General features: G+C 40.6%; 1 protein-coding gene across 1 annotated transcript in view; it reads right to left on the bottom strand.

Annotated features, from left to right (window-relative positions):
- Positions 1-10,654: 10,654 nt before the first annotated feature.
- The window catches only part of LOC126284123 (uncharacterized), a 45,435-nt gene continuing 29,574 nt past the window's right edge, over positions 10,655-26,515 (bottom strand). Inside the window, exon 3 of the mRNA XM_049982829.1 lies at positions 10,655-19,356. Coding sequence (XP_049838786.1) covers positions 11,895-19,356 — 7,462 coding nt within the window. The 3' untranslated portion in view covers positions 10,655-11,894. The remainder of the gene's footprint in view (positions 19,357-26,515) is intronic.

The raw sequence follows: 26,515 nt of genomic DNA, 5'->3' as shown, positions 1-26,515 counted from the left end.
GGTAGTCTGGGAATATTGTAAGGTTTAACAAGAATGTTAGGGAGGTTAGGGGGTGACGAAAGGCAACTCTGGGTGGTGTGGGGAGAATTTTGTCAAGGGATGATCTCATTTCAGGGGTTTACTTGAGAAAGTCATATCCCTGGCAGAGTAATTTATTGATGTATTCAAGGCCAGGATAATACTGAGTGACAAGGGGGATGCTTCTGTGTGGTCTGTGGGTAGGAACATTGTTGTTGGATGGGGAGGAATGTATTGCTCGGGAGATCTGTTTGTGGACAACATCTGCAGGATAGTTGCGGAAGAGGAAAGCACTGGTCAGGTTATTGGTGTAATTGTTGAGGGATTCGTCACTGGAGCAGATATGTATGCCATCAATACCTAGGCTGTAGGGAAGGGAGCGTTTGATGTGGAATGGATGGCAGCTATCAAAGTGAAGGTACTGTTGTTTGTTTGTGGGTTTGATATGGACAGAGGTGTGGATGTGAGCTTCAACAAGATGAAGATCAACATCCAGGTACGTGGCTTGGGTTTTGGAGAAGGACCAGGTGAAATTCAGATTCGAAAAGGAGTTGAGGTTATGGAGGAAATTAAGGAGTGTTTCTTCACCATGAATCCAGACCATAATATTCTTATTGCTTACTTTTGCTGAAAAAATTCTTTTTATTGACCTGAGTCACAACAAAAGGAAACAGTTGATACAACAGTGAAAGTCTGCAAAACAAACCAAAATCTTTGTCTTCTTCTCAAGATAACAACACACATACTTCTAAACGCAAAACACATTAAACTAAGTTCTCGATGTTTCTGTTTGTGTGTTTTCATAAATTGGTTTTCAAACATTCTTTAAATCACTTAAGACCATTTATGTAGCTTTGGAAGAGGAATGGAACCAACATTGAAACTTTTAGGACTCCTTAGTTTAACACTGTTATTATGAGTTTCATCTTGTTCCGGTGATGAAATACGTCAACGTAACCAGTCTAAATTATGTTATTAAGACAAGATTTCATATATGTATCTTTGATGTCATCAAAAACCATACTTATCACCAATACCAGTCAACACAACTGTAGCAGCACTACTGTTTTGGTGCAATATTTCTGAGCGAGCAAGTTATAGCCAGGTGCGTGCCTCTTTACAGTGAATTATGCTCAATAGCAGTTGTGAAGTAAAATAGAGGCCACAGGGACACAGAATTGCTGGGAAAAGTAAACGCAGTGATTTGCATGGCACAAGTCACACGCAGAAGGGGCCCACTGGCCACCCTAAGTGTTACGAGTATGTGACACAGAGCGGTGCGTTTAGCAAAACAGAGGCACACAGCCCCATATAAATAGGTGCCGGTTCACTAACAAAGCATTCAAGTGTGACAGCTCTCCTGGACGGCAGGGCATGTCACACCACCAGCTACACGCAGAAGCAGATGGGACGCCACCGTTCCAGTCCACAGCGGGTCGCCGGTTCTACCCTCTGAGGTTAATGCGGGGTCTGCAGCCAGCCAGCGGTGGTACACGCCATGGGTCGCTACTACGGACAGTCTTATTGGCTCCCAACATGCACTGGAAACATCCAGGGTGAGGGCCAAAGATTCGGACGTCAGATCGTGGGGGCTTGTTGTCACCTGCGATCTGAACCACAACGGTGAAGAAGTGTGCAGCAGGCCGCCAGCAGCTCCCTGTGAGCGGTACTGAGGAGGCAGGGGTGAAGACCGCTGAATCAACTGTCAGGGCATCCTGACGTCGCGGACATTCAAGGCCGACACACAGCAGTACATGCACGGGTTTTTGAGGTAGCCATTCCGCATCAAGCCATTTCGCAGTCAGCAAAGTGGTGTCCTCAGCATTGCGGGACAAAGTGACGCAGACCGAGGGGAACGCAGCACTGTAGTTGGAAACAATAAATCACTTGCAAAGCTCGGACGAGTCTTAATACGGTGCCTTCTATCTCTTCCCCCTACATTTGGTGCTGCTGTTACATTCGGTGTCAGAAGTTCCTACTACATTTGGTGTCAGAATAGCGGGCATCGTCTGTACAATAAGACGTTCAAGCCCACCGCCTGCATTACAAGCACAAAACATGGTGTGTGTGTGTTGACCAATTTTTCTTTTTGAGTGTTGGATGTTTTTTTTTTTTTAAGTGTGGTTCCTGGCAGGGCATTTTGGATGTTTTGCGTGGGCATAGTATTTTTTTGTTGTCAGAGTAAGTGTTAGTGTATTTGAGGCAGTAAGATTTTTTTTTGTTGCATTTGATTACTTTTGTATTGGTCTGAGTATGATGTTACTGACTACGATGATACTGAGTATGATGATACTGAGGTGTAGGGAGTAGGGTTATTTTTGTACTTCACTGTTTCGTTTCCGGATTAACCGGGAATGAAAACAACACAATGGCAGAGTCAGAAACGCGAGGTGTGTCGGAACCAGAAGCGGTACGAATTTTGTTGGAAAAGGTAGCACAGTTGAAAGCAGACAATACACAGTTGAGGAGTGAATTAACATCTAGAAGTGAGTGGGAAACCGCATTGGATCAGTCGTTGTTGCCTAGGATGCCACAGCAGGAGATTGATCCAGCTGCCGCGAGTTTGATTATTCCATTTTCTGGCAAGGCATCTGAGGATGTGTGCTCATTCGTGGAGGGCTTGGAAATTTCAGCTGCAATGAATGGTAGGTCTGATGAACAGTTGTTACATGTAGCCAAGATTAGATTAACGGGTGAAGCAAAGGAATATGTTAGGTGTTCTGAGGTCTTAAGGAAGGCGGGACAGTTTAAGCAGTTGAAGGAGGGGCTTTTACAGAGGTACAAGAAACAGAATAGCACTCGGTACTTTAAGGAGAGGTTGATTACAATGACAAAGAGACAGGGGGAGGTGGACAGAATACGAGAAATTAACAAGTACACTTACTAGTGGGGTCAAAGCAGTGAAGCGAATGGTGCTCTGTTGCAGGAGGCCAAGAAAATGGCACTTGACGTATTTTTGATGGGGTTACTGGTGCATATATCGCAGAAAGTGCATGAAGGGACTCCAAAAGATTTGTATTTGACCATTCAGCTGGCAATCCAATGTGAGGAAATAGATGTGGCAATGGGGGTACGTGAGAAGACACACAGTGGTTACAATGGGTGTAAAATGTTATAGGTGTAGTTGTATGGGACATGTGCAGAGGCAATGTACCCAGTCCCCGAGGAATAAAGGAAGGAGTGGAAATCAGCAGCATGGAGGATGGAGAAGTGGAGTTAGTAGAGGCGGACAATAATTAAACGGCAGTGGGGGCCCAAGACCCACCTCAGGGAGCTCCCATTTAATTTCAATGCTACAAATACATATGCAAGGAGGAATGTTCAGTGGTAGATCCATAGGAACTAAAACATTTAAAATTTTTTTGGACACAGAGGTGCAAGTGTCAGGAGCTACTAAGAGTTTAACGGGATGAAGGAAGTTAGACCACCACATTATAGGTTGTGTCGAGTGGGGGATAAGGAGGTCACACCTTTGGGGTCAGTGACAGTTGAAGTTCGCATAGCGAGAGTCCGATTTGATGCATGCATGGAGGTAGTACCGTGGGTAAGTGAGCGCTATGACATGATCCTAGGAGTAAATTTCTTGCATTAACATCATGCCAACATTGACCTTGGACAATGAACTGTAGAACTTGGTGGAATGTTATTTCAGCTAGGGGAAACTGTTGGTGAAGCAGAGGTATCACAAGGGGCATTCAATGTAATGAACAAACAAATTTAACTGCGTACATTAGCATTAAGACTTAATTCGCAAGAGTGTGTGTCTGGTGGCACCGTGAAATCGCTTTGGGTAAGTGTGGAGTCAAATCTACCTGTTGCTAGTGTATGTGTTATTGAACCATTGGAGGGCAATGAAGTTTTGGGTCCATTGGGTTGTTTTGTGAAATGTAGTATTGTACGCATACAAGAGGAAAACGATGGGCAAGTACTCCCAATGAATGTGGATTATTTCTGCGCTGTAGACGCAAATTTGAGGAAAGGAGTTTTAGTAGCAAATTTGGCTGTGCCAGGTGACGAAAACTGGTGTTCAAGAGGTAGGGGAAGCGATCAACCACTAACTGCTCATAGAACTGGATTGTGTGACAAAATTAAGCATTTGAAAGGAGGAGAAAAAGAGCATATGGAAGAATTGTTGTGGGAATTTAAGGATTTGTTTTTTCCGCAAGGGCCATTACCAGCAACTCCATTAGTTCAATATAGGATACCAACATAGAATGAAGCAGCAGTTAACAGTAAACCATATAGAATACTGAGGTATTTCCAGCAGATTGTGGAGGATTTCATTGATCAGCAGCTTGCTGACGGTATTATAGAGCATAGTAATAGTTGCTGGGGCGCAGGCATTGTCGTTGTGCATAAAAAAATCTATGGATGGAACTAAGAAATATAGGTTCTGTTGTGACTTCCGATACCTCAATAATAAGACAGTAAGGGACGCGTACCCCATTCCAAACATATCGAAGACTTTGGATTGCTTAGGACAGTACCAGTACTTTTCTACAATAGATGTGACAAGTGGTTATCATCATTTAGAGGTGGCTCCAGAGGATAGTCAAAAACTGCGACCTCTACTCCTGGAGGCCATTACCAGTATATCAGAATGCCATTCGGTTTGAGATGCGCTCCAGCAACGTTTCAGAGGTTGCTAGGCAGTGTCTTGGGGTGTTTGAAGGCAGTGTCTTGTCAATTTGGATGACATTATGGTGTTTTCAAAAGTAGTATGGAGCAACATAGACAGCGGTTAAGGAAAGTCTTAATGACGTTAAGAGCAGCTTGTTTCATGTTGCTCCTGGAGAAGTGTTATTTTGCATTACAAGAAGTAAAATATTTGGGTCATATTATCAGAAAGTATGGAGTCCGAACAGATCCGAGGTTGGTACATGCTGTAAGGGATTTTTGGGAACCGGAAACAGTTAAGGAGTGCAGTCATTCATCAGAATTTGCAATTTCTATCGAAAGTGCGTGAAGGATTTTGCAGATTTAGCACAGCCATTGACGCGATTGTTGCAGAAGGGTGTGAAATTTGAGTGGACAGAAGGGTGTCAGAAAACATTTGACAAACTGAAAGAAGTGTTAACATCAAATCCAGTTCTTGTGTTTCCAGACTTTGAAAAAGAATTTAGGCTAGCATGCAATGTATTGAATCAAGCATTAGGGTGTGTTCTTAGTCAGGATATTGATGGGAAAGAACATCCTGTAGCGTATGTGTCTAGGCAGTTGAATGCAGCTGAGAGGAATTACTCTACAACTGAGAGGGAGATGCTTAGAGTAAACAATGGAATCACATATTTTAAATGTTATTTATATGGGAGAAGATTTCGGGTAGTGGCAGATCATGCTGCGTTGAAGTGGTTGTTGGGGTTGAAGGCTCCGTCCACTAGACGCGCTAAATGGGCTGTAAGACTTAATGAATTCGACTACGAAATGTTGCAAAGCCTGGGAAGAAGTACGGTAATGCAGACGCACTAAGTAGGAAGGTGGCAAAAGTAGAATTCATAGGTTATGACTTAGCGATATGGCAAGAATTACAGGATACAGACAACAATTGTAAAATGTATCGCACACGGCCACAATTTAATACGTACGGTGGTCTTTGGTGCAGAGAAACGAAGTTAGGACCAAGGGTAGCAGTGCCAGCGAAGCTGAGGGATGAGGTTTTAAAGGAAGCACATGATCATGTGTTATCTGGTCATGACGGTTGTAGAGTGACGAATAGGAGAGTGGTGGAGAGGGATTGGTGGAGAGGTAGGAAAGAAGGTGTGGATCAGTATGTCAAGAATTGTATATCATGTGCGCAGAGAGCAGATTTGAGTTGGAAACACATACAGCAACAACAACTGCTGGAAGCGACATGTACATTCTCTATGTCTTAGGACCTTTCAGGTGAACACCATTGGGGAACAGATTGGTTCTGACAATAACAGAGCATTATCCGAGGTATGCGGTGATGGTGGCTATGCCAAATCAACAGGCAGCAATGGTCATGCAAGCGTTAGTAAATAACTGGACTCTGAAGTTTGGTGTACCAGAGACAATAATTACAGACCAAGGGACCAACTAAATGTTGAATTTAATGAAGGAACTGTGTAAATTGTTGACCATAAAGAAGTTGAGGACGAGCGTGTTGCATCCACAGGCGTACAGAAGGACAGAACGGGTACACAGAACAATCGGGAAGATGCTGAGTTTTTATGTGGATTCTCATCACCATCAGTGGGACGAGTATTTGAAGCATATTGTATGTGCATATAACGCACAAATCCATACAAATACCAGTTTGTCTCCATGTGAGGTAGTGTATGGGTGAAAAATTCCATCACCGTTTGATTTAGTGAAGCTACAGAAAGGGAGGACCAGTGAATCTGTATGTCAATTCATGAGAACAATTTGGGATGTTTGGAAACAGGTACAAAAGGTGAGTATGAAGGCTTTAGAAAGGCAAGAAGACACAGTGAAGTGGAAAGGAAGTTTACCACAGTATTGAGTGGGGCAATGGGTAATGCTGTCCAGCCCCTATGAGGAAAAAGGGAAAATGAAGACCCTCACGAAGAGTCAAGGGCCATATCAAGTTGTTCAAACCACATCCCCCATTAATGTTAAGCTTCAGCTGCCAACTAGAACAATGATAGTACACATTGGACAGTTGCGGCCATTTAAAGGTTGTCCGGATGTGATTCCAGGCATGTCACAGGAAGGGAAGAGGAAGAAAGGGAAAGTGAAAAGAGGTGTTCAGCGCAGGGAAAACCAAGAAAATAAGAGTACAGCATGATGTACGTATGCTTTGCGATCCAGAAAGTAGTAGAGTATTTGTAGTTTTTTTGTTTCTTGTTATGTATCATTCGGTTTGGGCAGATTAATTAGGCATTGTATTTTCATATGTTGTATGTATTTTTTGAGTATTTGAGCCTGCTGGGGACAGCAGTCTCTTCCATAGACAGAAGATAACAGTATGTCCAGCCAGGGTGATAAGCACCAACCCGGACACATGCACGGTCCAGTTATTTTTAGCTAAGGGGAAAGGAATAGACTGTCCACCGGACATCGTGGAGCCAAAATTGAGCTTGCAATGGGTTGGAATGTATTGGATCTTCTACACCTAGGAGAACGTGGTAGTAGAAGCAAGTTGTTTTGAACAGGGAATATTTGCAGAAGCGAAACATATAGAGCTTAAGGGGAGTGGAATTCTAATCAATGGAACTCAGTGTGACATAATTGGACCAACCTTCCATCTGCCAGCGTCAATTTCAGGAGTCACACAATTGAATGTTACACAGCCACAGCTGTACTGGCCAGAAGCAACTTAAGAGTTTTTGCCAAGGCAGAACCTGACCTTGTTAAATCAAACTCTGGAGCCAGGTCTGTTGAGATCCGTAAACCAGTTCATTTTAGAGCAAAAGGAGCGCCATCAGCCGAACAGCTTGTGCAATGTGTCGCTCAGTATAGGGAAAGGCAATGGCAAACAACTATCATTTTGAGCACCGCTTTGCCAAGTGTCATCACAGCCTTAACTTTGTTATGTGTTGTTTCCATTCTGATCAGCTGGAGAACCAAATCCAAGAGGAAATCAAGGGTAGTCCAAGTCACAGTAGATTGGATACCGAGGGAGTGAGACAACTACGTAAGGGGTTCATTGAGCAGTGGTCATCCAGTAAGGAATTTTTTCATTTTGTTTCATGTCATGTGTTTTAAGGGGCACTAGACCACATTTAAGTTTTCTAAAAGTAAGCGTCCCTAATCTGATGCACTAAATCATCCTCTGAGGACAACGCGGGGTCCGCAGCCAGCCAGCAGTGGGCCATGCCACGGCTCGCTACTGTGGACAGTCTTGTTGGCTCCCAACATGCACCGGAGACATCTAGGGTGAGGGCCGCAGATTCAGATGCTGGATTGCGGGGGCTTGTTGTTGCCCGCGATCTGAACCACGACGGCGAAGAAGTGTGCTGCGGGCCACCTGCGGCTCCCAGCGAGCGGCGCTGAGGCAGCAGGGGCGAAACTGCTGAGTCGACTGTCGGCGCATCCTGATGTCACGGCTATACAAGGCCGACACACAGCAGTGCGTGCACAGGTCTGGGGCAGCCACTTCAAGCCATTTCACAGTCAGCGAAGTGGTGTCCTCAGCACTGCAGGACCAGGTGACGCGGACTGAGGGGAACACGGCACTGTAGTTGGAAACAATAAACCACTTGGAAAGTTCGCACGAGTCTTAATACGGTGCCTTCTACCTCTTGTCGCTACATTTGGTGTTGCTGTTACATTCGGTGTCACAAGTTCCCACTACACAACTAAGTATTAACATGCAAGTCAAATGCGATGATTAGGCATAACAAGCCACACAGATAACCGTGCACCTATCCAATGGCTCTCCTTTAACACAACTGAGTGTAACCCTTTCCAGCCATGCATCAGTAGTTGTGCACAAGCAGAGACACCAAAGCTGTGTGTGATTTGACTGATCAGCAGTTGTGCAAATGCACCATTGGGAAGGGTTGCGTCTAGTTACATTAAAATTGGACTGTTGCACAGTTAGCCATAGTCCTTGTACCACTATAGCCACAGTATTGGAACTGTGCATTTAGTATGTAGCACTCACATAAAACCACAAGATATGCATACTTGTGCAATAGATTTACTTAGCTGTGTGCCTGTGCAAATCTATTTTACCATACAAACGTCAATAAAATGTCATAGTATAGATTAGCAAAATGAAGACATTTCCAGTTTCAGTTTCTGGTATATAGATAATCTATTTTGGTCAATTTTAACCATTTTGTTGACATAAAAAAATAAGTAATTTACTTACCCACTGCTAAAGCAAGAATTGGAGTGTGGCTGACTTGATTGCCCTTACAGAAGAGTGATGAATTGCTCCAACATAAAAAGGGGAGGGGGCACTTTGAGAGGGTGCTGTTAATTTGACAAAGTACTTATGTTATAACATATGGGTTTTTCCTGGCATAACTATCCGAGTCAGTGAATGAAAGTGCCTAATCCACATGAGCATTGTTTTGAGTTATTGCATGGTATGTGATTGATTACATTGAAAGACAGCAACATCAATAAAAGCAACACAAAACAATGTAGATAGTAGAAGTGCTACTTGTTACCAGAATGTGATGAAGAAAAAAAAGGGATAGTGTGGTCAGACAAATGCTCAGTGTATTCAATTTTATTGTCTAAACTATCAAGAGGCTTTGGCTTGGCCACAAAATGCATCAATAAAATGTGTCTAAGATAAAGAGGATGTGGGTTAATTTGTTAGATCATATGTGGTTTTCTCAGCACAGACTACACTGCAAAAGCAATGCTGTTTTCTCAGCGCAGAATCCCTCGCAAAAGTAAAAGTGCAGGGGCAGTTAAAATTGTATAGACAATAATGAGTCTTTATTCTAATGATTTTATACATGGTTAATACTACTAACTCTTGTATAAGTGAGATGTTTAAGCAAATGTTTCAATTAGAACATTATGTTCTTGGCGATGTTGGTTTTCTTTGAAAACAGGCCAGAGTCAAAGGTAAATTTTTTATGCCTTCATTTCATTTCCTACTGCAGGAGGCACCCTAGACATGATGGATATTTAGATAGTTCATCAACATTCAAAAGCTTCCAAATATTGATTACATTCACTTAACAGTTAATAGTACTGGTACTGAAGCTTTTTCCAAAAGTATCTGAAAAGTTTTCTAAAACTGGATAAGGTAGTTGTAATCTGCTGCTATAGCAAAAACTCCACCAAGTGGCACTTGTGCCAGGTGCTGTAGTTAAATACAGGAGACTACTAAGATGTAATTTAGTTTCTCTTGGCAGTACTTTATACAACAGAACTACTGATAAGCTAATGTATTGTTTTTCAGAAGTGGCTAAGGAAGTTTGCTTCAAATGCATGTCTGTTCTCAGGTGTAACATGTCTGTGGAAAGAGCTGGATTTGAGCAATTTTGAAGCAGAAGTGAGTTATATGTCAACAGGTATGTCAATAAAAGATACACTTCCTGCATGTTATGCACCAAAGACAAGTAAACACATGAAAGGCTTGTCCCTGAGATGAAATCTGGCATAAGGGCCTTGCTTGGTGGTGTTTACACTATTTTTCCAATCCTGGACCTCTTACATCACAATGATATCACATTCTTAGATAATTTTGATGTCATTACTTCCTGTTATATGAAAATGCTTGTCTCATCAACAGCTTTCAAATACCATTAAAAAAGTACTCCATTACATTTAAATAAAACTACTTGCTTCAGTATATCAGATGATATGAGTTACAAATATTAATCTTAGATTACTCCACATCCCTCTTTACTATCATTTGCCAACAAACATGTACCAGTACCTTCAAGAGTTCACAGAGCAAACTGGGTGTCATATCTTACATGACTGTTACATGACTGCCCATGTATTTCTATTTGTGTGTGTGTGTGTGTGTGTGTGAATTCTTAAGGGACAAACTGCCGAGGTCATCGGTCCTGCTATATTGTGCTTTGTGAATCGTGATAATGATAACATTGCTACACACACACACACACACACACACACACACACACAGAGAGAGAGAGAGAGAGAGAGAGAGAGAGAGAGAGAGAGAGAGAGAGAGAGAGAGAGGGGGGGGGGGGGGGGAGGAGGAATGACTCTAGACTTTCAATAATAACATTTTATTTACAGAAGTACTTTTTACACAACAAATACTTTCTTTTCACAAAAATATATATCATCACAGAGCAGATTTTGTTTAACCCAAAAATTCTCATTCACAAAAAAAGGATAATTAACAGTATGGAGTGAGTGCTGTGAATCAAGTGTAAACATAATTCCAGCCACTTTAAACTAAACAAATGTGTGGCACTGAAACAGTTAACAAAAATTACTGAACTGTACAACATTACGTACTATCTATCTCTGATGAAAAATAGGTGTAGATGTTGCCTTCCAAAACCACATCAAATAAAATTTCTTATTTATTTCACCGGTACCTAACAACAGACATGGAGTTGCATTCAGAGCTCACATACATGAGACTAAAACTGATAACTTTTCACAAACACAGAACTTATCTTTCAACATTTTTTCAGTTGTAGAATTATATGTAGTGACACAGCCTCATAGGATAGGTTTTTGCATGGTTAAGAAAAGGGCAACAATAAAAGCAAATGCCACAAATGCATTCCCCTGAGTAAAGAAATACTTGGTAAGTTCCTGTTATTTAAGGCAGTGAGTGAGAGTATTGATATTAACAAAAGTTATAAAATTAAAGATATTATACACAAATATTTCACAATACTTACAGCATTTACAAGATCTATAAAAAACACTCAAAATATACACATACTTGCAGAGCCTCAGTGCAATGAAGTAGCATTTCTAAATCTCTTCCATTTTACCCATGTACTTAAAAAAAATAGTAATAACACAAACATCTGCCAGAAATGCACAGCCGCGAGTGAAGCAGAACACGTGTAGGTTGTTCTTATTTCATCTGATGAATGTGACAATGCATTTTAACAAATGAATTATAAAATTAAAAATATTGAAATATTTACACATCACAAAAATTTACAAGCAAAATAGAAAACCATGAATGAACAAACGTGCATGTGCCTCCCCCCCCCCCCCCCCCACACACACACACACACACACACTCAGTATATAAGGACCAACAGCTATCTCCCAGTCACTTTCTTTCTACTCATGTAGTTTACAGAGGGTAATAACAAAACCAACTGCTAGAAATGCATTGTCCTGACTAAAACAGTTCCTGTTATTCCATTTCAACAATTTAGTTATGAAATTAATGAAATTTCACAAAATTTACCATATTTAAAAGCAATACAGAAAACACTGAATTCCACATATACTTTCAGAAGCTCATTACAACTGAGCTACCTTTTATTTCTTGGCCTTTTCTTTTTTGATACCCAGGTGTCACTCAACTGTTTCATGATATTTTTTGTAGGAGCAAAAGTATCATCAGACGTATTTTCAGATGATGAACTATTCAAAGACATTTCAAGTTCTTGAGGATCTTGATAGTCATTTTGTGGCTTATGAACAGCCATTTGAGATTTCTTTTGATACAATCGCCTTGCAGGTGTGGCACGGAGGCACTTCAACATTTTGGTATTATCATTCTTGTCACTCTCTTCCTGTTTTCCACTGGTGTTACTCTTTGAACTGCCAGACACACTACTTCTGAGACTCATAGGACTTGAACTATTACTGCAACTGCTGCTGCAGCTACTTACACTGCTGCTACTGCTGCTGCTGCTGCTGCTGCTGCTATCTGAACTGCTGCTAGAGCTACAGCTGTTATCATCATGTTGCAGACACAATGGAACTGAGGGTGTCACACAAACAGGAGAGCTGTTATTGGTATGGGGTTCATCAGCAGTGATGGCAACTGAACTTCCAATTAAAGCAGATGGACTGGTATCATCATGTGGCTTAATTGTGATGAATTTCATTGGAGCCTCTTCAAGAATACATTTCCTAGATCGGCGCCGTACAATTATATTCTTTTTATTTGTAGCACTTGGTAAATTTGTACTGGAAATTATTTCAGACTGCTGTGGACATGACATCACAGCATTTTCCAGTTGCAGACTGTCAGATTCATTTGCTACATTTTTACTTCCACCACTTTCATTTTCAAATGAGCCTTCCAGTATTTTCAGCAGTTCTTCACCAGAGAGGGGTTCCTTTCCTCCTCTACCCTCTGCATAAGCATCAGCAGCCATTTCCATACTATCTTTCCCTATAGTCTGTCTTCTTTGATTTATAGTCCCCTCTGAAGTTTCCAGTAGTCCAGCTTCACCTTTCCTGTTGTCATTTTCTACCTGAAAATTACCACTCTTCAGTTCTCCAAAAGTATGCACACAGGTTGTTTCGTTTCCAAGATGTGTACTAACATTAAGATCATCCATAGCAATATAGCTGCATATAAGATCAGTGTCTTGTAGCTCTGACTGACAAAGCTGTGGTGTCATTTTACATGACCCCTCTTCAAGTTCAATTTGTTCATTTTCAAAATTCATCAATTTTTGCAATTTCTTCTTGGATGATTTTAAACTCTTTTTGGAATTGCAGTTTCTTCCATCTGGCCTGCAGCCAGGAGAAGACAACCTAGTTGTTTTAGATCTTGTGATTCTTTGACTTTTACTGTTGTGTTTATCACCTGACTGCATATTTATTGCACTTTTGCATGAGTTACAATTTAGTGACTCATTATCATTATCACAGCTAGCACCACTTGCAATTTCTTCACTGTACTTGGTACTTAAGGGAACAAATTCATCATGAATACCAACTTTATAAGGTGAATGAGTCTGCAATAAATTTGCCATTAAAATTTCTGACTGTAGTGAACTTTGTGATGTTGAGATTGTCATTCTCGCATTCTTTTTCCGCCTAGGAGGGGAAACTAATTTAGAACTCAATGGAGCACCAGTGTCTTGCACACTGGTATGTTTACTTGCCTCACTGGTTTTTTTATTGCTTTCTGAATGTAGTTTCTGATACGACTTAGGCTGAGTGTCTTTGTGCACACTAATGCCACTTACAAGTGAGTTATCAATTTCTGGCTTCTGTCTGTTGCTAACATCCACATCCTTCATAACAGTATCACCACTTGATAATGCTTGAATGCAGCTACTAGCTAGTTTTGTTTTGACTGTTTCATTCTTTTTATCAGATTTTCTCTCGCCAATTTGTTTACAGATCTCTTCAGGTTCGACATGCAAAGAAAAATTTACATCTTCTGAGACAGTCGCCTCCTTGTCACACAGAGGAAAACCATCTTTCAAAGATTTAGGATTACTAGAAGATTGTACTTCACCTTTACATTTCATTTCATTTCCATCCGAACAATTGTCTGACTGTTTGTTACTTTCTGTACACTGACAAGCACTACTACATAAACAAACACTTTTTGATACCTCGCTAGAAATTACGCTATCAGTAACTTGATGATTTACAAGTTCTCTTTTCTCAAAGAAATCCTTATTATCAGCATTACATGTCATATTATTTGTGCCACAACTTTCTTTTTCAAATTTTGCACCCAAGAGAACTGATTCAATATCCTCTGTCTTTTTGTTCATAGTAACACTATCTTTTACTTCCCTAGCCTTCATACACTGGGATGATTGTTTCCCAGCTCCACCTGACACTTCAGAATCATTATTCTGAAACTTCTCTAAGACTTTATACCTATTGCTGGTTTCAAAGTCAGCAATCTCTTGTCTTTCATATGTATCATGTTGCCGTTCTTTAGCCACCAGATGATCTCCCAGAGAAGGCCTACTACATGAAGTGGGATTAATGTTTCTATGACATGACAGCTCTGATGTCATGTTGTGCACTGGTTCAGAAAATCTTGACACTGCAGGGGAAGTTTTCACAGGACTACCATCTAAAATTTCTCCTTCCTCTAGTTCTTCGCTCATATCCTCAATTCTTGTTTCCCTTCTGCTCTTTCTTTTACTCACAAGTTCTCTTTTTTCTGGCCGTTCAACTCTCAAATTTGTAAATCTCAGTTCATAGTGATCTGCAAAGTCTTTCATGGAGCAGAGCAAGCCTTCTTCATTAGCAGACACCTTAGCCAATGGAACATCCTGCAGGATGCAACCAGCCACACTGCTTTCTACATTTAATGATGGAGCAGAAACAGTGGTAGAATTATTACAGGCTGACACTGGATTTTTAATTTCTGAAACATGTTCTGAATGAAGTGCAGTATTATTAGCTTTTCCCTTGTGAGTTTTAACATCTTCTAGATCAAGTTTGTGATCAAGCTTACCTAAATCATTAACTGATGCGTGTTGTTTATCCGTGGTGCAACTAATGTCCTGCACTCTCTCTGTCCTTGATCCACCAATGAAACTTTGTACAGGAGAAATGACATTAGTTTCAACAGAGGCAGTTTTCTCCACAACTGTCTGCTCACTCTTGGTAACAGTGCCATCAAGTACTGTCCTTACTGAAGCAGTAGTTGTAGCAACAATTATTTTGTCATTATTATTCAGTCTTTGTCTTTTTTCCTCAGGAGAGTCTACATCACACGATCCAGAAGTTCTCTTAGAACGTATCACAACAGACTTCCTTTTTCGCGATGTACTAAAATCGCATGTTTCACGGAATATGCTAACAGAAACACCATCTGTGTTAAACACTGCTGAATTACAGACTCTCTTCAGTTTCCCTTCAGTGTCATTTGATGCCTGACTAGTGACACTCTGTGCATCAGAGGTTGGCACAATATTTTCTTTCCTTTGTTCTTCACCAGGACGGAGAGCACGGTCTGAGCTCCAAAGTGGATTTGGTTCATTTGTTGCAGCATGAAATAGTTCCGGAGTGCCTGGGATTTTATCCAATTTTGAACTTGAATTAGAAACTAACCTACGGCACAAATCTAAAACAGGTTTTCTACATTCCTTGTTCTCAAATGTAATCTTCTTTAATTTATATTCATATGCCTTGGAAGTATTAAGATCCTCTGTTTCCATTCTTTGTGTTTTCCTTCCATTATAATTTTCCGCTGTCACTTTCCGATATTCAGGTATTATCTGAGAGTGATTAAAATGTTTATCATCTGCCAGAACAGAACTGGTTGTGCCACTTTTGCCAGTGACTATCTCTCTTCTGTAATCGTCCAATGAGAAATCTACATTTCGAGACTGCTTCTGACTGTGTATAACTTTTTCTGCCTCTACGATGTACATTTTCTTTTTCAACAAATCATTAGCAGTTTCCATTCTAGTTGAATCAGACCTTTTAGATACATTTTGGTGTCTAGTTGCAACATGCCTCTTGTCTTTATCACGAAATTTTGCACTGCCATGTCTCCTTTCGTGCCTGGAACGAGATGAGGACCGCCCTCGAACAGGTGAAGAGTCACGATGCTTATATTTTCGATGGTCTGTGTAATGCTGACTATCTCTAAATGATTGTCTCACACGTGAATGGCTACTGTAAGATGTATAAGATTTATGGCTATTATGGGCTGAATATTGTCTGGAGTACCTTGTTCGCGCACTGTCAGACTCACTGTCAATTTGCTCTAACACAGAAGATCTCTCAACGCGCACCCTTTGCTTTGATGATAGTTTTGGAATTTTGAAACGTGAGCTGTCAAATGGAGTTTTCGATCTTGATCGTGAATACTTTGATTTTACACTGTTTGCAACTCTTACACTAGCAGATGTCTTAGGCCTAAGTTCCGTTTGTTTCCCTCTAATATGATAATTTGTTTTTACATCCTGTTTTGCATGTTTTGTACTCTCTCTCAGTGAAGACTTCTGTGCATTTTCACGTTCTTCTGACTGTATCACACAGGAATCAACTGATGAACTTTTTGTAGAAGAGCTTTGAGAGCTTGATCTAAGGCAATTTTGAATGGCAGGGTTGTGAGATCCAATATCTGATACATGAGAATGGTATTTTTTAGAATGAAAACTGTAACTACGCTCTTCATTAGGAGAAGTCCTTGCATTAACATGTTCAGGTCTTGAATCTTTACTACCATTATCAAGATCTGGATTGCCAAATGATGTTTCTTCTAGGATATTAATTGCGTCAGCAAATTTTCTTTCATTTAGAGCTACTTCTTTCACATCCGTGGTATTCTCAAACTTCTGAGCAGTCTCATGCTTATCTGTAGCATCATTTATGTCTCCTTCCCCCTCATTGACGATAATGTTGTCATCGTGACTTCTGGAGCCATCTGGTTGTTTAGTACATGCATAAGCAAGTGTTTCTTGATCATCCTTCTCTTTGGATGCATTTAAATGCTTTTTCAATTGCATAATGGGCACCATCTCAGTCCCTTCATATTGAACCTCTGGGGTACAATTATGGTCCTGTTTGGCACCCGCAAATTGGAATTCTACAGACTGATAGGAACTTAAGTCCCGAGACACACTATCTGCATTACGAAAAGTTCTTTCATTACGAGACACTTCCTTCAAATTTTCAATGTGCTCAAGTTTTTTATGAGTATTATGCACACTTAAATCATCATTTCCATCTCTTTCTTTTTTATTGCTGTTTACCTTCACATAACAATTCCGAGAGTCACATGGCTGTTTAGCACCAGTACAGTTAAGAATATCATTACATTCTACCTCAATGGAAGCACTGAACTGCTTCCTCAATTGTGTACTAAACACAGTATCGGCCACATTCTTCTGACCATTTGTGGTACAATAATAGTCTTGCTTTGCATCCACAAGATGTAATTCTATAGCTCCAGAGGAATCTGATTCTAGTTTACCAATTATATTACTTGCGTTAACAGAGTCTCTTTGTTTTTGAGTTGCTTCTACCTCCATTTCCTTGGCTCCAAGCACCTGACAAGCATTATGCCTAGATGTCTCATCTGTTTCTCTCTCCTCTTTACTGCTATTTATCTTAACCTCATCAATTTTAGAGGCACATGACTGTTTAGTACCTGTATAGACAAATATGTCTTTATCATCTTTCTCTGTAGAAGTATTCAATTGCTTTCTCACTTGTTCAGTGAAAACAGTCCCAAACACATTCTTCTGAACTTTTGTGGTAGAATTATGATCTTGCTCGGCATCCTCAGAATGGAGTTCCTCAGATTGGGAAGACTTTGATCCTAATTCACCAATTATATATCCTGCGTTAACAGATTTTCTTTCACTTTGGGTTGCTTCTTTCACAACATCTGAGGCCTCAAGCTCTTGAAGAGTATTATGCCTAGCTATTTCATTATTTATGTCTCTCTCCTCTTTACTGCTATTTATCTTCATCTCACCAATTCTAGAGTCATATGACTGCTCAGTACCTGTGCAGACTGGTATTTCTTTATCATTTTTTTCTGCAGGAACATGCAATTGGTTTTTCCTTTGTTCACTGAAAACAGCCTCAATCACATTATTCTGTACATCTGTGGTACAATGATGACCTTGTTTTGCCTCCACAGAATGGAATTCTACAGATCCAGAGGTACTTGATTCTAATTCATCAATCGCATTTCCTGCATTCACAGATTTTCTTTCATTTTGCATTTCTTCTTTCTCAGATTCTGTGGTCTTGAACTTCTGAAGAGTGTTGAGTCCAGCTGTGTCATTTTTAGTCTGTCTCTCCTCCTTACTGTTACTTATTTTGGCCTCATCAATTGTGGAATCATATGACTGTTTAGTACCTGTGCAGACAACTATTTCTTTACCAACTTTCTCAGCAGAAGCATTCAGTTGCTTTCCCATTTGTTCACTGGAAACAGCCTCAACCACATTCTTCAGAATGTTTGTGCTACAATGATGGTCTAGTTTTGAATCCACAGAATCGAATTCTAGAGAGCCAGAGGAATTTGATCCTATTTCACCAACTACATTACCTGCATTAACAGACTGTTCTTCATTTTGAGTTGGTTCTTTCACAGTTTCTGTGGCATTGAGTTCTTGAAGATTATTGTGCTTATCTATCTCATTATTTGGGTGTTTCTCATCTTTACTGCAATTTATCTTTTCAGCAGGACTCCCTGAGACACATACCAGTTTATTATTGGTGGAAGCACATATTTCTTTCTTATTGTTTTCTGTCGGAGCATTCAACCGTTTTCTCATTCTTGCACAGAACACAGTCTTAACCACATTCTTCTGAATGTTTGTGCTACAATGATGGTCTTGTTCTGCATCCACAGAATGAAATTCTATAGATCCAGAAGGATTTGATTCCAATTCATCAACTACACTACCTGCTTTAATAGATTTTTTTTCATTTTGAGCTGCTCCTTTCACAGTTTCTGTGGCCTCAAGTGCTTGAATATTACTATGCCTAACTGTCTCATCATTTGGGTGATTCTCCACTTTATTGCTATTTATCTTTTCATCATGACTTCCTGAGACACGTAACTGTTTGTTATTGGTAGAATCAAATATTTCTTTCTTATTCTTTTCTGTGGAAGCATTCAGTCGCTTTCTCATTCGTGCACTGAACACAGTCTCAACCACATTCTTCCGAGCCTTCCAAGTACTATAATCGCCTTGAATTGAGGCCACAGGAAGGATTTCTGAAGAGGCAGAGGAGTCTCCTTCTAAACTACTCACATCATTTAATTCATTGTTGACGCTTGATGAACAAGTGTTTGTGTCAGGCAGATTGTTGTCTGCTTTTAGTATATCACGTACATCTTCAACGATATTTGTAACCCTGTTACTTGTGCCAGAAATCAAATGTAATCCTTCTTCATGCCACTGAACATTGGAATAATTGTTTGCCAATTCCTGCTTCTGATGTACTCTGGTGTCATCAGTGTGTTGTTGGCATTCTACTTCTGTTTTGTGTGATATTTTCTTGCGTCGAAAAATCAACTGGTTGTTCCTTGAAAAAGAAAGAAAAAAAAAATTGAAATAACACTAATATATTTCTTAAATTTAAAAAATTAAGTGATTTCCTAGTGCAGCTAATGCAATTCATTAACTTCATACAACATGTTCAAAACATTGCAATGAAGTATAACAGGGCATGAAGAATAGAATGTAGTGTGCATGCCTGATGTTTTTCATGACAGCGGAAACAACCAGTCACTGGATAGCTGTTGACAAGTGAATATGTGTAAGTGGTAGTCGGCGGGCTTTGTGTCGTGAGTAAGTGGAACAGTGTTATTGCATCAAATTTTGTTTTAAACTTGGCAATTGTCAAGCTGAAACAATCCAAAATATTTACAAGTGTTTAGGGATGCAGCAATGGATACCACACAGATGAAGGATGGGTACAGCTGCTTCCAATGTGGCTACTCTTCAGTTAAGAGTGAAGCACATTCAGGTAGGCCCTCAACATCCGCATATGAGGTTGTTATTGATCACCTAAGAACTTCGGTGATGCAGGATAGATGAATCACAATCAGAGAATTTGCTGATAAAGTTGGCACTGGATGCATTCATTCCATTTTAACGGAACATCTACACTTCAGGAGGATCCCATCGAAATTTGTGCCAAAGCTGTTAACAACTAAGAAGAAGCAACTATGATCAGAGATCACACAAGGCATGCTGGATACAGTGAACAGTAATCCAAACTTTCTTAAAACAAGGATCACTAGTCATGAGTCATGGCTTTATGGGAATGACCCATAAACAATATTCCAGTCATTGTTATGGAAGCATCTATCACCCTCAAGTCCCAGAAAATCAAAGCAGGTCCACAGCAATGTGAAAGTCATGCTGAACATACATTTTAACTCCAATGGTATGATCCATCACAAGCTCACCCCAGAGAATACTAATGTCAATAAGGTGTACTAAGATTTTGTGCATCATCTTCGTGAAGCAGTGAGATACAAACGGCCAGACTTGTTGGCAGTAAGCACTTGGCACCTTTACCACGATAATGAATCCACTCATTATTCTCTATTGATTCAGAGATTTTTGGCCAAACACAACATGACTGGTTTATCTGCCCCCCCCCCCCCCCCCCCATACTCCTGATGTAGCACTGAGTGACTTCTGACTTTTCCTTAAATTGAAAAGGACTCTGAAAGGGATCAAATTTCAGAACAGGGAAGAGATTATGAAGAGTATGCCGGAGCAGCTCCGCACCACGATAAAGGGGGCTTTCCAATAACGCTTCCAGCAACAGCAGCACCATTGGGAGAGGTGTGTAGAAGCTAAAGGATGACTAGTATAAAACAGGTCTATCTGAATAAAGAATAAAGATTCTTTTCATTAATAAAAGTCCGATACATCATAAACATCCCCCGTACAATCAAGTACTTCACTCTTCTCCGATATATCTGTACAATCTAAAACAGCCTCATAAATAAAAACATGAGCAAATCTTTCAATACTTTCTTACCACTAACTTCTTACATACAGTAGGTAGGTTGGCTGGTTGGTTGATTCAGGAGAGGCGACCAAACAGTGAGGTCATCGATCCCATCAGAAGAGGGAAGGATAGGGAAGCAAATCGGCCACGCCCTTTCACAGGAACCATCCCAGCATTTACTTGAATCGATTTTAGGACATCACAGAAAACGTAAATTGGGACCACCTTGCTCAGTATGTAAAGTAGATTTTGTTAAGACTGCTAGAAGATTCCTGTATTATCATTAGCAAAAATTTCAACAGTATATATCAGCAAAACTCCTTAAAAAACGTTTTGCAAATCTGCAAATGAATATGGGCTTTAGACTCAAGTAGGGCATTACTTTACTGTGAAATAAAAATAAAGCAATAACCAAAATATATGCAGCCTTTTCAAAAGTTCACAGCTCTGCAAAATCAAAATACACTGTTGGGTAACAGTCAGCATTGTTGTTCCACCCTATGCATTTTGATATGCTTGTATTCTCCTTGGCATGCCATCCAAAAAATGGTCGGAGACATTGCTACTCAAGCTTCTACCTCTCTCTGACAAAAGCCCTTGAAATATAGGTAGTTGGGTAGCTCCCACCTGTTTTGTTTCCCTTCCCCAATAATTATAATTTTTTTCCAAATTAATTTGATTTCTACAATAGTCATTTTCATATTGCATAGAAGACGCATGAAAACTTCAACTTCCAGTTTGGCTAGAGACAATGTTAATTAGAAAGCATCATTAACTGAAAAGTAAGTACAACTCGGATGATTTGTATTAGCTAATATATATTTTGTAAATAAAATAGAAAGAAATTTCCACATGGGAAAAATATATTAAAAACAAAGATTCCAAGACTTACCAAGCGGGAAAGCACCGGTAGACAGGCACAATAAAATAACACACAAACACACACACAAAATTACGGGCTTTCGCAACCGGCGGTTGCTTCATCAGGAAAGAGGGAAGGAGAAGGAAAGATGAAAGGATGTGGGTTTTAAGGGAGAGGGTAAGGAGCCATTCCAATCCTGGGAGCGGAAAGACTTACCTTAGGGGGAAAAAAGGATAGGTATATACTCGCGCGCACACACACACACACACACACACACACACACACACACACACACACACACATCCATCCATACATACATATACAGACACAAGCAGACATATTTAAAGGCAAAGAGTTTGGGCAGAGATGTCAGTCGAGGTGGAAGTGCAGAGGCAAAGATGATGTTGAATGACAGGTGAGGTATGAGTGGCGGCAACTTGAAATTAGCGGAGATTGAGGCCTCGTGGATAACAAGAAGAGAGGATATATTGAAGGGCAAGTTCCCATCTCCGGAGTTCGGATAGGTTGGTGTTGGTGGGAAGTATCCAGATAACCCGGACGGTGTAACACTGTGCCAAGATGTGCTGGCCGTGCACCAAGGCATGTTTAGCCACAGGGTAATCCTCATTACCAACAAACACTGTCTGCCTGTGTCCATTCATGCGAATGGACAGTTTGTTGCTGGTCATTCCCCCATAGAAAGCGTCACAGTGTAGGCAGGTCAGTTGGTAAATCACGTGGGTGCTTTCACACATGGCTCTGCCTTTGATCGTGTACACCTTCCGGGTTACAGGACTGGAGCCGTAATTTTGTGTGTATGTTTGTGTGTTATTTTATTGTGCCTGTCTACCGGCGCTTTCCTGCTTGGTAAGTCTAATATATATTTTTCAATACAATGGCCTACACTATTCTATAACACAAAAATCCAACTTTATAGTATCCTAAAATTTATTATCTCCTCTGTTAACATAATATGAACCTGAGAGGGGCTGCAATTTTTCATGGTAAATTCTGTCATAACTACTATCAGATACCTAACTTTGACTACACACCTTTGTTACTTCTTTTTTTCTGTAACATATGACATATAGCATTGCTTAATTGCCACACTAATTAATGATTTCACAAAACTTACTATGACTGGCAATGTGAAACTCATGTGTGTAAATGAAGGGATTCACATTGTAAAAGAAAAATAGTGTCTATGTATTTTTATAAATTTGTAATCCAGAATTCTATTTGTCCTTGTAGTTCACAAATAACAGTAAATTCTCACCTAGTGAATTTTAAGGCAATTGTGTGGTTTTCAAAATAACAGTTTATTCTTATATCACTCTTCGTAAGACCCACTCCATCACAAAAGAAGTAATCTGCACTCAGACTGTAACTACAGAACTATTGCTGGGTCTAGTATGTAGCTACCTATTCATCTGTACTGAAATGGCATACAAAAGAACCAAACTGACCATAAACAATAGTTGGGAACACATCCAAGCGTAATTAAAGTGTCTGATCTTCAAGTTCTGGTACAGATTACATTACTGACAATAGCATACTTTCACCACCAACTTTTCAGCCAGTTTTTTGAAAGAGGTGCCAGCTACATTCATATGAGGTTCATTCAAATGAAACCTGGTCAGTCCATCTACCTTTGCCTTACATGTAAGGTGGTACCACTTAACTGCGAGTATGGTGGCGCCATCTATTGGTAGAGAGATTGACACGTGTGCACCGTTTGATGACACTTGCACCAGTGTGGTTTCACGCTGAACAGAAGGTAGTCACACAAGTTATCGCCCACTACCGAACATGCAGGTGACTAAGCAGGAACAACGAGGAGTGATTCAATTTTGGGCAGCAGAGGGAGCTGGAGGCCGTGAAATGTATTGATGGGTGAAAGCTGTGTACAGTGAGTACTGTCTGAGTTATTCAAGCATGTTGGAATAGCGCAAACCTTTCCTTGCGGGGTGCGAGTCACTGGAAGATGATGCTCATCATGTCTTCACACCGGAAATGGTTGCAGAAGTGAATGCTTTAGTCTTGGACAATTGCAGAATCACCATGGATGAGATCCTTCGGTTACTGGGTATGAGTGTGGACACTGCCCACACCATAATGCATCAACACTTGAACTTTTGAAAAATCTGTGCGCACTGGGTTCCCCACCAACTGACCATCAAACAGTGCAATACTCAAATGGCGCTGTCTTTGAGTCATCTGCAATGTTATCATGAGGAGGAATATGGCTTTCTGTCACATATTGTCACAGGTGACAAAACATGGTATCACCATTTTGAACTGGAAAATTAGAGTCAGAGCAAGCAGTGGAAACATGCGGCTTCACCAGCTCCAAAGGAATCAAACGCCACACACACTATTTCTGGTAACGTCATGATGTCCTCCTTTTTTGACCACAAGAGCCCACTAGTTGTCGAGTTCCTGGGGTGGGGAACCACCATAAATGCCCAACATTACATAGCCACTTTACAGAACCTTAGACGAACCATCAAGTTGAAACGCCAAGGTATGTTGTCTAGTTGCATTACCCTCCAGCATGATAATGCCCACCCACACATGGCCAATGTGGTGAAGGCGACATTACAGCTGTTTCGGTGGGAAATGCTGGAACATCCACCCTAGTCCTGACCTTTCACTGTGTGACTTTCATGTGTTTGAAACTCTAAAACAAGCTATTCGTGAACATCAATTCGCAACGGACGACGAAGTGTGTGACTGGGTCCAGGCCTGGACCCGACAACAGCCTCCTAGCATCTTCAAGGATGGAATCGACCGGCTAGTGTCGCAATGGGATAAATGTGCCAACAGTTTTGATGACTATTTTTGAGTATGTTTACTGTGTATAACTACATTTTTGAGTTAATAAAATCACTACCGTTACTTTACACTAGTGACCAGGTTTCATTTGAATGCCCCTTATAAACTGGGTAGGCTACACATTCCAACAGTCATACAGTGTACGAGGAGGATTACAGTTATGAAAGACTCATAGCTTCAAGCAGTTCCATGCACGTTCTATAGAGTTCATATCAGCAGATACTGCATATCATTAAGTTTCATTGTTTCTCATCTCCTGGAGAAAGATGTTGACAAGGAAGCCACAGCATACTCATCCATTATCATTTTTTACGATGAACCCATTATCATAACTTTAACTTAGGGCTTGACAACAGGTTGGAGGACCGTGTCCTGAAACTGTTCAAGCCCTACCTCCATCCTTGTCAGTGATGAGAAGGATCCAAACATCACATTGGCCCAAACACAAATGACTCAACTACCAACAGAACCCATTGCACTGCGTCCCTGAGATGGGCACTGGTACCTGGCCATCTGCACAAGCTTTACATTGTTCATCAGTTACCAGACAAACACTGCACTTGTCCATGAACACAACCCAGTTTCACTGATACAGGTTCATTTCCAGATGTTCCCTTACTCACATCCTTCATGCATTATAGTGCTGTGGGGTTTGTACTGTCGTATAGAACTGATGCCTACATGCCAGATTTATCATGTGGAGACACTGCCCAGGTTGACACAGCACTCGAAGCTGCCCCCAAACAGACAGTGGGCACTTGTGTCACACGATCCTCGCAGTATCTGAGGGCAACTGTTTGTAAGTAGTAGTCATCAGTTGGCTACACAGACGTTTGGCAACACTGTGAGGCAGATCTGCAACATTTTATCTCTCACGATAATGGCTTAAAGTTTCAATGGTGTTGCTGCGGTGCCTGACAATTTGATAGGAAACTTCCCATTCTGAAAACCTTTTCTGCTGTAAAGCAACACTGCATACATAATCTAAGCCTGAAATGACTTTCAGGGCATGCTGACAGACCCAACAGTGTGCATAAACCACACTGTCCAACTCTCTATTGTAGATACAGCATGCTCTACTGAACTGCACTGAGAATGCAGCTTTTCTTTTACCTGGATAAAGATATTTCCTTTAGTCTAGCTTTGTGTGTGTGTGTGTGTGTGTGTGTGTGTGTGTGTGTGTGTGTGTGTGTGTCCACAGCACAATCCTCCTTTACAGGGTGAACAACTGCACTGCTCAATACAGAAAATGTTATGGAGTGAAATGAGCTAAACTTCGTTAATTTGATACCAGTGAATTCAAAACTCATCTTAAAGTTCACATATTAGCTCCAGTTTTCAACTGCAACCATTACCTGTAACTACAATTTTTTCACGTAATATTGCCCCCATAAGCACGTAATATTGCTCCCATAAGCAGCATCGCCTGAGTATTTAATTCTCAAAGATTGGTGTCATTACGGCTGGGTGCCACCTCTGCACTTAGTCACCACATGATCAGTAGGGGGGACGCAAGGGTCTTCACTTCTTAAAAGTAATTCTAACAACATGGTTGTGTTTTAACACTTCTCAAACTTCTTTCATGAGAATTGTGAATACCTGGCAATCTACTATTAACATTGATGTTCAATAAACATGTTAACAATGCACATGCTTCCACTATATTTGCAGCAATGTGGCATTTGCTTTGAAGAAGTCTTCAGTTATATTTTCTTTAAAGGGGTGCTTATTGGTTATTGGCTGGACAAAGGAAGGGCTCAAGTATACGAGAGGTGACAAGAAAGGTCTTGGCCGACCCACGAAATGCTTGTCCTAGTCAAACATCAGTTAAGCAACTAATAGTACATTCCTTTGCTAGGTTAAACAACTTTTTCATTAATTTTTTTGTTTTAAATATTGGAGTTTGAAGTGTGAAAGGTGTACACATGTTGAAAAATGGATAAAGAGAGCAAGCATGCAGTTATCCACTACTTCCTGAAAATGGGCACGAGCACACGGGAGGTCCATAATGACATGATG

Source organism: Schistocerca gregaria, chromosome 8 (genome assembly GCF_023897955.1).
Source record: "Schistocerca gregaria isolate iqSchGreg1 chromosome 8, iqSchGreg1.2, whole genome shotgun sequence".
Classification (NCBI taxonomy): domain Eukaryota; kingdom Metazoa; phylum Arthropoda; class Insecta; order Orthoptera; family Acrididae; genus Schistocerca; species Schistocerca gregaria.
The sequence above is the reverse complement of the archived record's forward strand: the minus strand, read 5'-3'. Positions and strand labels throughout refer to the sequence as shown.